The 13,280-nt window shown below is 65.0% G+C and overlaps 1 protein-coding gene across 12 annotated transcripts in view; it reads right to left on the bottom strand.

Annotated features, from left to right (window-relative positions):
- Positions 1–207: 207 nt before the first annotated feature.
- Positions 208–13,280, bottom strand: part of SH3BP2 (SH3 domain binding protein 2) — a 35,164-nt gene continuing 22,091 nt past the window's right edge. For 9 of the 12 annotated variants that reach the window (XM_070462569.1, XM_070462564.1, XM_070462568.1 and 6 more), the window contains 12 exons: positions 9,772–9,911; positions 8,530–8,632; positions 7,157–7,274; positions 6,791–6,861; positions 6,085–6,173; positions 5,777–5,845; positions 3,651–4,293; positions 2,194–2,317; positions 1,923–1,978; positions 1,653–1,734; positions 1,135–1,194; positions 208–795 (listed from right to left, as the gene is read on the bottom strand). In XM_070462569.1, the coding sequence (XP_070318670.1) occupies positions 658–795; positions 1,135–1,194; positions 1,653–1,734; positions 1,923–1,978; positions 2,194–2,317; positions 3,651–4,293; positions 5,777–5,845; positions 6,085–6,173; positions 6,791–6,861; positions 7,157–7,274; positions 8,530–8,632; positions 9,772–9,907 (1,689 nt within the window). In that variant the 5' untranslated portion in view covers positions 9,908–9,911 and the 3' untranslated portion in view covers positions 208–657. Of the gene's footprint in view, positions 796–1,134; positions 1,195–1,652; positions 1,735–1,922; positions 1,979–2,193; positions 2,318–3,650; positions 4,294–5,776; positions 5,846–6,084; positions 6,174–6,790; positions 6,862–7,156; positions 7,275–8,529; positions 8,633–9,191; positions 9,302–9,771; positions 9,912–10,907; positions 11,072–13,280 lie in introns of those variants that run through there. The other 3 variants (XM_070462562.1, XM_020889836.2, XM_020889840.2) reach the window with 3 other exon arrangements.

The following is a 13,280-nucleotide window of genomic DNA, read 5'->3' as shown; positions in this document are numbered from 1 at the left end:
GGCAGCAGAATCTGGTCCTTCATGTACAGGCTTTGAACCCAGACCGTCCGACTCTGGGGTCCTGTCCTGTGACCAGCTGTGCACCCAAGATCAAGCCATTTAGCGACCTGTGGTCTAGAAGACAAGACCACCATTTAGGGCGAGCTGACCTGGCGAGGTCACTGCTTGGACCCTGGAGTGGGTACTCAGTTAGCCCTGGCCACGGTGCAAAGGTCATCTGTGCTTTATTGCTCAGCACCGGCCCCTCACAGAGCCTGTGTTGTAACGTTCCTGGGGGGTCCAGCCCCTGCCTCCCCACCCCAAACACGCCAGCCCTGCCAAGCTCCCAGCCCAGTGCAGGGTGTGTGTGCTGGGGGAACCTCCATTCCTGTCCGTGAAGTCCAGCCCAGGCTCAGTCCTGGGCCCCTGGGCAGTGGGCAGGGTGAGATGGGAGAACCCCACCTCATCCTCTGGGGCCCAGGGCCCGGCCCGCCCCGGGACCCAGCCTGCTGGGCGGGGCCTGGCCTTGAGATTCCTCTGAGATGTCCGCTGGGGAGGCCCCAGGTCCGAGCTCGCCGCCGGCTCTGCTCAGCCCCCAACGTTGGCCAGCGTCCTCCTGCGCGGCCTGGGGCCGGGGCCCCCGGGGTCGCCTCTGCCCAGTAGCGAGGCGCGCAGGTGTCACCTGGGCCTGGCATAGCCGTACGGGTGCTGCAGCAGCAGGCTCTGGTGGCCGGGCAGCACGTGGGTGTGGTAGTGTTCCACCAGGCTGCCCACGCTCACAAACAGGACCTCACCCTCCAGGTAGAACTTCGAGTCCTGCGGGGGGAGGGGGGCAGTGTCGGGGGGCTGGCCAGCTTGCCCGCCCTGTGTGGGGTGCTCGGCAGTAACGCCCGCTCAGGGGGTGCCAGCGAGGTCTGCAGATAAGTTGAGGGTTGGGGGCGGGTCACCCCATCTCCTCTGGGGTCCATGGGGGGACACAGCTGGGCCGGGAATGGGGGAGGGGAGGGGGAAGGAGGAGGGGTGTTTGGAGATCGCGGGCCTGAGTGCCCACTGCCTGTGCTCCACCAGGGAGACTCCCGGGACCCCAGCCAGGCTCCAAGGCAGGCTTCCCCTCCTGCCTGGGGCCTTCCGCGAGGCCCCTTAAAGGCCGCTCACCTTCTCAAAGATGCGGTAGTTCCTCACTTTGCTGGAGGTCTCATCCCACACGACCAGAACCTGCAGGCAGAGAAGCAGGCAGCACAGGGCTTGCTCACCTTGGGAAGACGATGACCCTCAGACCCCGAGCGGCCCCTCAGAGACCGAGTCGGTGGGCAGCAGAGTCAAGGCTGGGTCCGTGGGGGAGGGCGGCCCTGCACACGGACAGCAGCGCCCAGGGATCCCGCCCTCAGAGTCGGGTGAGACGTGAGCAACAGCAGCATGTGTCTGGTCCACGCTGGGACCACCCCTGATAGTCATGGGGCAACTGAGGCCCAGTGAGGTCACACGAGTCACCCTTGGAGGGCCCTGGGCAGAGCCAGCGGACGTCCTACCAGGCTCACCGCCCCCAAGAAGCCCCCCTCAAGTTGCAGGAACAGGAACGCCACCCTTTCCTTCTTGCCTCCTGCCCGTGCTGCGGGGTGGGCATCACTGCCGATGCTGACGAGACCCCCGGGCCCACCTCCCTCGGTGCCTACCTTCCCCGACTTGGTGGAGGAGTTCCGGATGCAGTAGAGACCATCCTGGGGTGCCCCCCGGGGGCTCGTGGTCTTGAAGAGCCTACAACAACACGGCTTCGTGGAGGGGAGCCGGCCGTGGGCAGCTTTCGGGGACCCTCCGACCCCACCCACCTCCCCCATTCTGAGCACCGGGGGCCACAGGGGCAGACGCACAGAGCCCGGGCGGGGGGCAGAGAACCTCGGGTTTGCCCAAACAAGGCCGTGGAGAAAGGCAGACGGCACACCGACCTTTCCACCTCGCAGGACTCGGTGGTGTTGATGAAGACTGAGCTGGGCAGTGGCACCTGAGTGGTCAGGGTCAAGGGTCAGGGTTAGGGTCGTGGCCCGGGACCAGGGCTGGGGTCCCTCCGCCCCGCTGGCTGCCAGCCTGTGCTGGGAGCCAGGCCTTTGTACCGGGTTCGACCCTCCAGCCCCAGGGCCCCCAGCTTTCCGACAGCCCGCCACCACCCTCCACAGCCCCCTCAGCGGCTGAGATGTGGGCACCGCCCCCCAGCCTTGCCTTCTCATAGTCATCGTCGGAGCCCTCCCCGCCAGCGTCCGCCTGCGACGTGTCACTCTGCACGGCTTTCCGGGGTTTTTCAAAGGAGAAGCTCCTGAAACTCTGCCCGTCAGGGGGTGATCGCCTGGGAGAGGGACAAGAAAAGGGAAGCCGTGGTCCATCAGACGGGGAACAAAGCCCCGCTCCCCTCGGTGACACCCCCTCGCCCTCCGGGCGACCACACTGAGCCTTGGAACCCAGGAGGTCTGGGGCCTGAAGCCCTGGCGGCCGTCAAAGGCTCGTGACTGTGGAGCTCCAGGAGCCGGGGTCCATGCTGACCACCCTGGGGCGGCAGGAATAGCCTGAGGCTAGGAAGCCTGAGCTGGGATCCCTGGCCTGGGTCATCCTGGGGTCTGGATGCTGCGGAAAAGGCCCCAGTCTAAGGGCAGTCTCCTTGCTACGGACCAGCCCTGTGGCCTCAGCCAAGCCATGCTCCCCCAACAGCAACCGAGGACAACGCCAACAGCCCAGGCCAAAGAGACACGCCCTTGCGCGTGACCACGTGCTCCTAAGGCAGGGCTCCGGGGAGGATTCAGTAAGGCGCCCGGGATGGGCTGCCAGGCTATGGGTGCCGCTGTGCTGTGGATGATCGGCTGTGGCCCAGGCGGCCCTGTGGCACTCAGGGCCAGGCCCAGAGCCTGATACAGGGACCCAGCCCGCGACTCTGCAGCCCCTCACAGGACAAAACCGCCAGGGACGTCCTGACAGCACAGTGCTGGCAGAGCCTGGGGAGGAGCCAGACACGGTCAAGGGCTCCCGGGAAGAACCGGGCGGGAGCATCCGCTCGGGGCTCGCCCCGTGGCCCCCAGAGCCTTCACTATTGAGGGTCCCACGTGCTGAAGATGCCATGACACACGCCTTTCCCAGCACTGCCCAGCAATGAAGCCCACGGGGTCTGGAGCAGGCCTCAGAGGGAGTTGGGCGGTCCGGCATTCCAGGGCCTTTCCAGTTGGGAAGGGCTCAAGGCAGCCTTGGTGGCTTCAGAGCCAGTGCTGGGAAGGATGCTTGTGGCCCCAGAGGGCCCGCTGGCCCACAGAGGCTCAGCACCACGCCTCCCCGCAAGGCCAGCTGCCCTGCAGCCGCTCCCCTGATCCTGGGGGGCCCTCCCCACCGACAGGGGCTCCAGAAGGCCAGTGTCCCCAAAGCCCCCCTCGCCCACTGCTCCCCGCAGCAGCCACAGACCCCAGGCTCACCACCCACTGGGTAAGGCGGGACGCCCCCGAGCCCCAGGGTCAGGTGTGAAGGGGCAGCCGGTCAGCCTAAGCAGGTAGGCGATCGAGGACCCTGACCTCCCTGTGCCAGGGCCGCCTGGCACCCATGTGGGCTGAGAGCCGGGGGCAGGGAGACAGGGTCACCAGTGGTCAAGAGGGTCAACGGGCTGGGGAGGGGATTCCGGGGGGCCCGGGCCGCAGACTCACTGGAGGTGCGGGAGCGCTGGCTTCTCTGGCCGGGGCAGGACGGGGGGCCGGTCTACAGCCTCGGGCACGGGCAGCTTCAGCGGAGGCGGCCGGGGGGCCACGGGGGGCACACAGGGTCCAGGCCTGGCTGCCTCCCTTGGGGGGCCCTCTTCCACCATCTTCAGGAACTTGGGCTTGTTGGCCGGCACGGGCGGGGGCTCAGGGGCGGGTGGCCCCCGGGGGGACAGGTGGAAGGACTTGAGCTTGTCACAGTTCCGGGAGGCAGCCATGGCTGTGCTGGTGGGGCTGACCCCATGCATGGGGATCCTGGGCTCCAGGCTGGGGCTGCTGTTCTCAGGGAAGCAAGGGGCTTTCCGGAGACCGGGCCCGGGGGGCAGGACGTTCAGTGGGGGGTCGCTCATCCTCCGGGAGATGGCGGGCACCCTGGGGCTGGGCTCTACCCGCCGAAGGGCCAGAGGCTCCTGCCTGGAGTCCTCGGGGGCCGGGCCGGCGTCGGGGAGGCCGCGTTTGGGGGGCGGGGGTGGCAGCAAGGGGCCTGGACCCTTGGAGGTGAAGGAGTGGGCGCGGGGCACCTCAGAGAAGACTGGCTTCCTGGGCGTGGGCACAGGGGGCGGGGGGTAGGCCGGTGGGTGGATCAGGGCGTCTGCAAAGCAAAAAGAGCCACGTGGTAAGCAGGCGTCCCCCGCTGGAGGCTGCAGCTGCACCCTCTCTGCGGGTGGCGGACAGCCAGGGCCCCTGCCCCGCAGCCTGGCCGCCCCACAGCCCCGCACACCCAACACTCCCCGTGCGGCCTTCCTTCTGGGTCTGACCCGCCTCACACCACTGGGCCCATCCCAGCCGCCCTCCAAAGCCTGGACAAAACTTCCCGAAGCCCAGATGCACACCAGGTTCCCAGAGGGAGAGGCAAGAGACAGAGAGGAGGCCGGGAAGCCTCCCAGGATTGGGCTCAGAGGGCAGCTGGGACTCCTGCCAACAGGCGAGCGAAAGGGCAGGAGCAGGCTGGGGGGAGACAGGTTGGGTCTACTCGTGACACATTCAAGCTGCTACAAAGCATTTAGTGGACGCTGAGTGGACTTGATGCTTTCAAACTGTGGTGTTGGGGAAGACTCTTGAGAGTCCCTTGAACTGCAAGGAGATCCAACCAGTCCATCCTAAAGAAAATTAGTCCTGAATATTCATTGGAAGGACTGATGCTGAAGCTCCAATACTTTGGCCACCTGGTGCGAAGAACTGACTCATTTGAAAAGACCCTGATGCTGGGAAAGATTGAAGGCGGGAGAAGAAGGGGACGACAGAGGATGAGATGGTTGGATGGCATCACCGACTCCATGGACATGAGTTTGGGTAAGCTCCAGGAGTTGGTGATGGACAGGGAAGCCTGGCGTGCTGTGGTCCATGGGGTTGCAAAGAGTCAGACACGACTTAAGAGACTGAACAACAAGAGCCAAGAAGAGGTCATGAGGGGACGAAGGAAGGCAGAAATCTAGGTCACTGGACAAGAGGTCAAGGAACAGGTAGGCGGTGGTGGAAAAATTGGGCCAAGTCCCCAGGGATAATGAAAGTGACAAGGACAAGAGGGGCTGGGAAAGGAAAATGGGGTGGGGGAAGGACTAGTGAGCAATGAGACAGAAGGCAAGGGATGGAGAGGTGGGGACGGACAGCAGGGGCGGGGAGTGACAAGGCATAGAGCAGGACAGGGGCATGGCCCTCCCACAGGCCTCCCTGTCTTCCTGGTGATGCGGGTACAAGCTCACAGCCCTGGCTTTGGAAGGTAGGGCCGGGTGGGGCGGTAAGTGACCACATGGCCACCAGAGGTGCTCACAGAGGGCTAGCCTTACTGTCCCCGGCTCAGCCAGGGCCTGGCTAAGTGGAGGGCCCCCCAATTTATCCCTGAACCCCCCTCTCCCACCCAGGCTAACTGGAGGAGGTCGGAGAGCAGAGCCCGCCACTCCTGGTCTGATTCTCCAGTGGAAGGAGGAAAACTGAGGCCCGAGGTGGAGATGGTCAGGCCTGAGGCCACCCAGAGCCCACCAGGACAGCCACACCCAGCGAGGGGGCTCTGCCCAGTCCCGAGGCCCCGCTCCCCGCCCCACGCGCTGCCCCGGCCGCAGGCCTGCCCGACCTACCCTCAGGCCTCCCGGGGTCGGGGGAGTCGGGCTCCAAGTACGAGTCGTCCTCGTCATCATGCTCGTAGTCTGCGGGGCAGACAGGGCGTCAGGCCCGGGGCGGCCTGGGACCAGGTGGCTGGGCGGGGCCCTCCAAACCCCACCCGCTCAGGGGGGCAGAGGCCAGGATGGGGACCCCGGACCCACGACACCCAGGCAGCCTGAGGAAACCCAAGGGGCAGAGCAGGGAGGCCAGTCAGCCACGCCTCCCTCCTGGGCAGCAGCCAGCCGTAGAGGGGCGCGGGCCGGGCCCACGGGACGCATCTCACCTTCGCTGTCTGTGGGGTGCGGAGACAGGCTGATGTCCACCGGCCGCTCGATGGCGCCGTAGAAGCTATCGGTGTCCGAGCTGGAGTCGCTGAGAGTGGGGCGGGCAGTGAGGACCGGGCACTCACACACGCGGACACACACAGAACAGGAGACTGGGGCGGGGGGCGACTGCCTTCTCAGCCCCACTGTGGTTCTCGCCACAGGCCCACCTCCTGCCTGCCCAGCCCGGTGGCAGGCCTCAGGGCTGGGCCCAGGTCCCCGCCCGCTCCTGCCCTGGGGGCTCAGGCAGGGGCCCACCGGAATCCTCATCACTGAAAGGACCGGGTAAATGCTCCCACCTGGAGAGCCCCTCTGTCTGCTGAGCCACCCTCCCCATGCAGTCAGCAAGACTCGGACGGGCCCTGGGGACTCACTCCCCTGAGAAGGGGGCTGGGGACCCACAGGACTAAGCCGCTACAAAACCGGGCCTCCCGGCTGGACAGGTAAAACCACATGTCACCTCCCACACAGACGCCCTTGACAGGGCGCACGCACACACAGGCTTACACACTCGGGGGCACACCCTGCACACACACAGCCCAGGTGGCACCCGGATAACAGCCTTCGACGAGGGGACCCTGGGCCCAGCCCCCAGGGGTTGGGGGCCGGCTCAGGATCCCAGCCGGGGCCCTAGGAACACCCTGCCTGCCCCCAGGTCCTGCCCACCTGGCGTCTAGAGGCAGCTCCTTCTTCTCCTGGAAGTGGCCGATCTCCTTGCGCAGCAAGGCCATCCAGCTCTGCAGGTGAGCCAGGGCCTCAGCGGGCAGGACCCACCCTCGCCTGCCCTGCCCTCCCCTCCCCACACAGGCTGGTCTGCATCAACCCCCAAGGCCGGCTCTTCCGGGGCTGCGGCCCTCTGCCGGCCCACCCGGGTTCCTCCTGAGACCGCCACCCTGAGCCAAGGGCTGCCAGTGCCACGCTCTGGGCGCGAGGACAGGAGACAGAGGAGCAGCACCCGCCCAGCTGCCCGCGTCCCGGGGGGCCCCACAGGGCCTGCATGGGGGCCGCAACCGTTCCTTGACCCTCAGGCACCTTGCGCTCATCCTCCGAGGAGGCAGAAAAGAACCACGTGCGGTGCTTCTTGCTGATGTGGATGATCTTGAAGGGGAAGACGTTGTTAGACGTCGTCTCCTCAGCCGCCCGCATCACCCTGAGGTCAATGCCAGTGGTCACCGTCTGCTCCCCATCCACAGGAACTGCCTGAACATGGACCCACCCCTGGACAGGCCTTGGCACCCAGCACCACGCCCTGACGGACACGGTCATCCCCCCTGTGCTGCGGCCTGAAGGCCGGGGTGCTTGCAGCAGACGGAAGGGTGTGGGCAGGAGCGGGCGGTGAGGGACGGTGCAGATCTGGGAGGGCTTTCAGGAAGCAGTGGTGCAGGGCCCCGAGTCAAGGACACGCCACTCTCGCTGCCCTCCCACCCAGCAAGACTTTACTTGGATGCCTGGGGCCCCACCTGACCCCTGGCTGCCTGCTGGGGACCCTCATGGGGCTCGGGTCAGCCTCGGCCCCACCCCTGGTCCCAGGCAGCGTGCCCCAGAGCACTTCAGAGAAGTGACTGTGGCTGTTCCCAGAGCTGGGACGTGGGGTTCAGGGAACGATCACATCTGCCAGGGGGATGAGGTCAGGCTGGGCACCCGGGCAGGTGCCATCAGGGGGCGTGGACCATGCCCTGGGGCAGGGCTGCACCCCCACCAGGCTGTGGGCAGTGTGTCTGTGGAAAAGAAACATCCCTCTTCAGAAGACCCCAGAGCTCCACGCCCCCGTGCCTGCTGGCAGTCACAGGGTCCTGGAGCCTCTCCTGTCCTCCGCTTTCAGACCTGGTACTAGGCTGGAGGCAGGATGTACGCAAAGGCCCAGAGTCACTCGCCAGGGGTCCCTGTCCTGTCACTGACACCATGGGACCCGCGGGTTCTCCCAGGCAGGAAGGGCCAGGCCCTTCTCAGGGGACCAGAGCTGCAGGGCCTGGGTGGTGTGACCCCAAGACCTAGAGCCAGGAAGCACAGGCCTCAGCGCAGGTCCCAGAGGCTGAGGGTGGGCCCGGCCCGCCCCGCCCCGCCCAAACCAACACGCCCCATCCCAACGGACCATTAGCCAGAAAGGCCCTGGGGGGCAGGCTCGTGGCTGATTAAAGCCCCAGCGCACAGCCTGGGCCAGCAGGCTGGGCTCTCGGCCAGAAGGAGGCGGCAGTGGGGGAAAGGGCGAGGGGTGGGGAGGAAGGAGGGCTGGAGGGGGACTCTGGAGAGCAGATCCTGGTGGAGGCCCTCGCCTTGCCCCCAGGCCCTCGGCCAAGCCTGAGGGCTGGCTCTCAGGAGAGGAGGGACTGGGGTCTTGAACAGGAAGGCCTGGACCTGCCCTGGTGGGAGCCGGGGGGAGCCCTGGCGGCCAGCAGGGCACTTACCGGTTGTAGCCGCTCAGTGAGAAGGCGCCCTGCGGGGAGGCGGATGTGCTGCTCTTGAAGTAGTAGATGCAACGTTTGTGGATGACCACAAAGCGCAGAGGCCCTGCGGGTGGGGCGGGCGGGGCAGGGCAGGTGAGCCTCGGCCAGGCAGGCCCCACTCTGGGGACCACGCCCAGAGGCCCAGGATGGCTCCAGGGCAGAGTCTAAATGGGCAGCAGGCTGATGGGCACGCAGGTCCCCCGGGCGCAGGGGGAGATTCGGGGGGCTGTGTGGCGCCCAGCAACAAGCACTAAAGCGGGCTCCCGGAAGGGCAGAGGTGGGGCCAGCGGCCAGAGCCACCTTGCTGGTGCTACCCAGCTTCTGGGAGGTGCCCTCCACCCCGGGTGGTGGAGTGAGGGTGGGGGCAAAAAAGCCCAGAGATGCTGCCAACAAGAGCGCCACCCCCCAACATGGAGCCGACCCCAGGTAGTGATCGTGAGAGCCCTGTCCCTGAGCAGCCCCTCCTGGGCCCGGGAGCAGCTCAGTTCCAGGCCCTCGTTGGAGCCTCCGGTTCAGAAGAGGAGAAGGGAGACACCAAACCAGTCAGCCTGGGCCCCTCAACCAGGCAGCACAGGGTCAGGGAGTCCCTGGCAGAGGGCACAGCTCAAGCAACCCCACGGGACCTCGTGGCTGGTCAGAGGGATGGACAAGGTCCTGATGCTCTTGGGCCTTCAGTGTCTCGAAGCCAGGCATCTGCCAGGCCTGGGGGCTCCGCCTCTCCCAGGCTGCTCTCCTAGGGACCAGAGCCCAGGTCTTATGAAGCTCTCCAGAGACCCAGCACCCAGATGGGTGTTAGCTTGGCACATGGGTTCACTACAGATGGAGTGACTGCCTGACTCAGTGAACACCAACCTGATACAGTGAAGGCACCATGCAGGAGCCAGACCTACCAGATAAACAAGGGCCCACAGCTCCTGACCACGTGCTGAAGCTCCCTGGCCAGCTGGTCAGCACTATGCACCCAATGCCCTCCTGTCTCCCCCAGCTGCACCACCCCAGCCCCTCCCACAGCCCTGCGGGCTAGAAAGGCCAAGGTCAGGGCCCAAGAGGGCAGAGACAGAAGGGAAACTCCAGAGGGCCCACGGCAAGGAAGTAAGCAGAGGCTCAGGAAGGCGGGTTGCCTGGCCACAGAGGCCCAGGGGGGCTCAGCCCTATTCCTGGGGCCTCCCTTCAAGCCCCCCCTCCCCCAGCCAGGGGACTCACATTTGAGCAGCTGCAGCTGGGTACCGCCCTTCTTGTGCAAGTAGCCGGCCTTGGCCACACCCCCAGGCATGGTGAGCAAGTTCTGCGCACCGATGGCCTTCATGGGGACAGGCCAGTGCATCTCTTCGGCCGCCATGAAGCTACAATACAAAGGGAAGGGGACGTGTCTTAGCCAGGGATGGGGACGCACTATTGCCTACTGTGGCCATGACAACCATGTGGTGGGTTGACTGGGATCCACCCCGTCAGCCTGGGGCATCACTCGGGCAGGGACCACACAGTGCAGACACCAGGGACAGGCTGCCTGCCTGGGGGTTAACACAAGACCCTCCGTTCCAGGACCCCACTCCACAGCCTCTTCCTCCTGTTCCAAGCACTCTCCCAGAAACCTCGCAGGCTCTTTAGTCTCACACTTCCAGCCTCCACCTGGAATGACTGCTAACCCTCTTCACCTGGAGAACTCCTACTCGTCCCTCAAATCCCAGATTCAGAGGGTCCTTCTCTGTGAGGCACCTCAATGCCCAGTCACATTCTGGTCCACTCCCTACTCCTGGTCCCTCTGAACTACACCCCCACCCTGCGCTGTTTTTTCCAGTGCCTGCCCCCATCCCACCGGCGCCTGGTCCCTCCTGGGTGCACAGTGGAGCTGGAGGAGTCAGGGTCAGACCCAGAAGCCCAGTCTTGCTGGAACTGCTGCCCCATCCCCAGACACACATGCATTCAGAGAAAACCACTGCTCTTGGCAAACCAGCGCACTCCACCAAATGTTCACTGCCTCCCGCCTCCCCGGACGCCTCATCCTCGGTGGGGCCCCGGCCTCGGCCTCTGCCCAGGTCCCGTGGGCTGCCCCCTTCAGCTCCCCCTGCACACAAAGCCAGCCCTCTGGCCTGCGTCCCCCAACAGCGGAGGCTACGACAAAGGCGCGCCACCCCCGAGCCCGACCGGCCGGCCCAGGACAGGGCACCGCGGGCGTAGGGAGAAGAAGGCCCCGCGCTGGTGTCCGTCCCAGGAGGTGTCGGCAGCAGACGGGCCCTCGCCCCACCCAGAACCCCCAGACCTGCAAGGGGCCGGCCCCCGCCCGCCAGCCCGCCTTTGTTCTCGCCGGAAGCGCCGGCTCGGTCCCGCTCGGTACTCACGATGTCCACGCGGCGGGCCCGGCTGGGTTCGGGGGGGCAGCCCGCACCCGCTTCCCCTGTGCGCACCGACATGGCCCCGGGCCGCGCGCCCCGGCTGCCGCCCCGGCCCCGGCGCCAGCCTCCCGGCGGCCCCAAACCCGCGGCCGTAGCCCCGCGCCCGCCATGCCGCCGCGCCCCCTGCCCCGCGCCCAACCGGGCCGCCCCGCCCACGCCCCGCCCCAGTCCGGGTCGCCCCGCCCCCCCAGATCCGCCCCTCGCCCGGATCCCAGCCGGGCCGCTCCACCCGGCCCCGCCCCTCGCCCCGCCCTCTGCCGGGTAGACACGCCCCCAGTCCGGACCGGACCGCCCCGGCCCCTCCCCTCGCGCGGCCCTACCCGGGCCTCCGTTTCTACCCCGGCCGCCCCGAGGGGGCGCACGGGCGCTAGGAGGAGGCGCATGGGAGCTAGGAAGAGGCCCGAGGGAGCCTGCCGGAGGAGTCAGGAAGCCTCAGAGGCGAACGGGCAGCCGGCTTCACAGCCCCGCGGCTAGAAGGCCCCCGCCCGGACCCCAGCCCCACCCGGCTCCGTGCGGCGGAGCCCTTGGGAAAATGCCTCCTTCTCCCCGGACCCCACCCTGAGGGGCTCTGGTCAGTCGGGGCGAGGACCGCCCTGCCTCTCGGCTCAGGCGGGGCTGGTGGGCGAGAGTGCCCCCTCCGGGGAAGGCTGCCGCGGCGGTCTGACCCGGGATTCCCCGCAGGAGTCAGGGGTCTGGTCCTGGGCACCTCCCACCTTCTTGGAAGTCGGTGGGCACTCTCCCAGGAGACCCCCTAGGTTGGCAGAGGCCCTTGGTGGCCTCCCCACCATTCTGCCTCCCCTACTGCTGACCAACATGGGCCACGGGCAGCAGAGGGCAGGTCTAGCTTCAGCCCTGCTCCCACCTGGCTGCCCGCCCCTGGTTCCCAGCTGCCTTCTCAGGCCAGCGCTCAGACCCCTCACCCCTGCAGCCAGCCCTGGCCTGTCCCAGCAGCCTCCCTCCGCTCCATGCCCATTCACAGTGCCCTTGCCAACCCCTCCCAACAGCATTCCCAGCCCCCCCCGCCTGTGCCCCCCTCCACCACCTCCGGGTGCTACCACTTCCTCTCCTCAGTCCCCTCTGGGCCTCCAGTCTCTCTTTCCTCCATCACCCTCCCCTCCGCACATTCTCTAACGCACCCCCAGTGCCCATCGCTGCTCAGTTCTAAAACACCAGGACCTGCTCCCATCCCACCGGCCCTTCCGGATCCGGCCCCTGTGGACCTCTCCTCCTGCCCTCCGCCTCCGCTGTGCCTGCACCAGCCAGGCCCAGGGCACGCGTTACTCAAGTCCACCACACTCCCACCTTCAGGCCTCTGTCCACTGTGTTTCCACTGGCTCCTCTTACAACTGAGCTAACTCAACCCTCAAGAGTTGGTCCAAATGAACACCAGTCCTTCACAAACTCAGCCAAAAACCAGAGGAAGGCACTCATTCTGAAAGGCCAGCATTACCTTGATACCAAAACCAAAGACCTCACAAGAAAACTACAGACCAGTATCCCTTATGAGTGTAGACAGAAAGTTGCTCACCAAAACACCAGCAAGCTGAATCCAACACCACACACAATGAATTCTAGACCACGCCTAGTGGGATTTAACCTAGGAATGCAAGCTTGATCTAACAGTCAAAATTCAAAGAATGCAGAAAATTCCTTGGTGGTTCAGTTCTTAAGACAGCACTTTCACTGCCAGGGCCTGGGTTCAACCCCTGGTGGGGGAATTAAGATCTCGCAAGCTGGCACTGGGGCCAAAAAAAAGTCAAAAAGCAAAATTCAAAGCATGTTATACATTATATCACCCTGCTTATTTAACTTCTATGCAGAGTATATCACGTAAAATGCCAGGCTGGTAAAGCACAAGCTGGAATCAAGATTGCCGGGAGAAATATCAATAACCTCAGATATGCAGATGACCCCACTCTTAGGGCAGAAAGCAAAGAGGAACGAAAGAGCCTCGAGGAAGGCGAGAGAGTGAAAAATCTGGCTTAAAACTCAACATTCAAAAAACGAAGATCATGGCATCCAGTCCCATCACTTCATGGCAAATAGATGGGGAAACAATGGAAACAGTGAGAGATTTTATTTTCTTGGGCTCCAAAATCACTGCAGATGGTGACTGCAGCCATGAAATTAAAAGACACTTGCTCCTTGGAAGAAAAGCTATAACAAACCTAGACAGCATATTAAAAAGCAAAGACATTACTTTGCCGACAAAGTTCTTCAAGTCAAAGCTGTGGTTTTTTTCAGTAGTCATGTATAGATGTGAGAGCTGGACCATAAAGAAGGCTGAGTGCCAAAAAACTGATGCTTTTAAATTGTGGT

Source organism: Odocoileus virginianus, unplaced genomic scaffold (assembly GCF_023699985.2).
Source record: "Odocoileus virginianus isolate 20LAN1187 ecotype Illinois unplaced genomic scaffold, Ovbor_1.2 Unplaced_Scaffold_5, whole genome shotgun sequence".
In the NCBI taxonomy this organism is placed as follows: Eukaryota; Metazoa; Chordata; class Mammalia; order Artiodactyla; family Cervidae; genus Odocoileus; species Odocoileus virginianus.
This window is presented reverse-complemented; position numbering and strand designations above follow the sequence as displayed.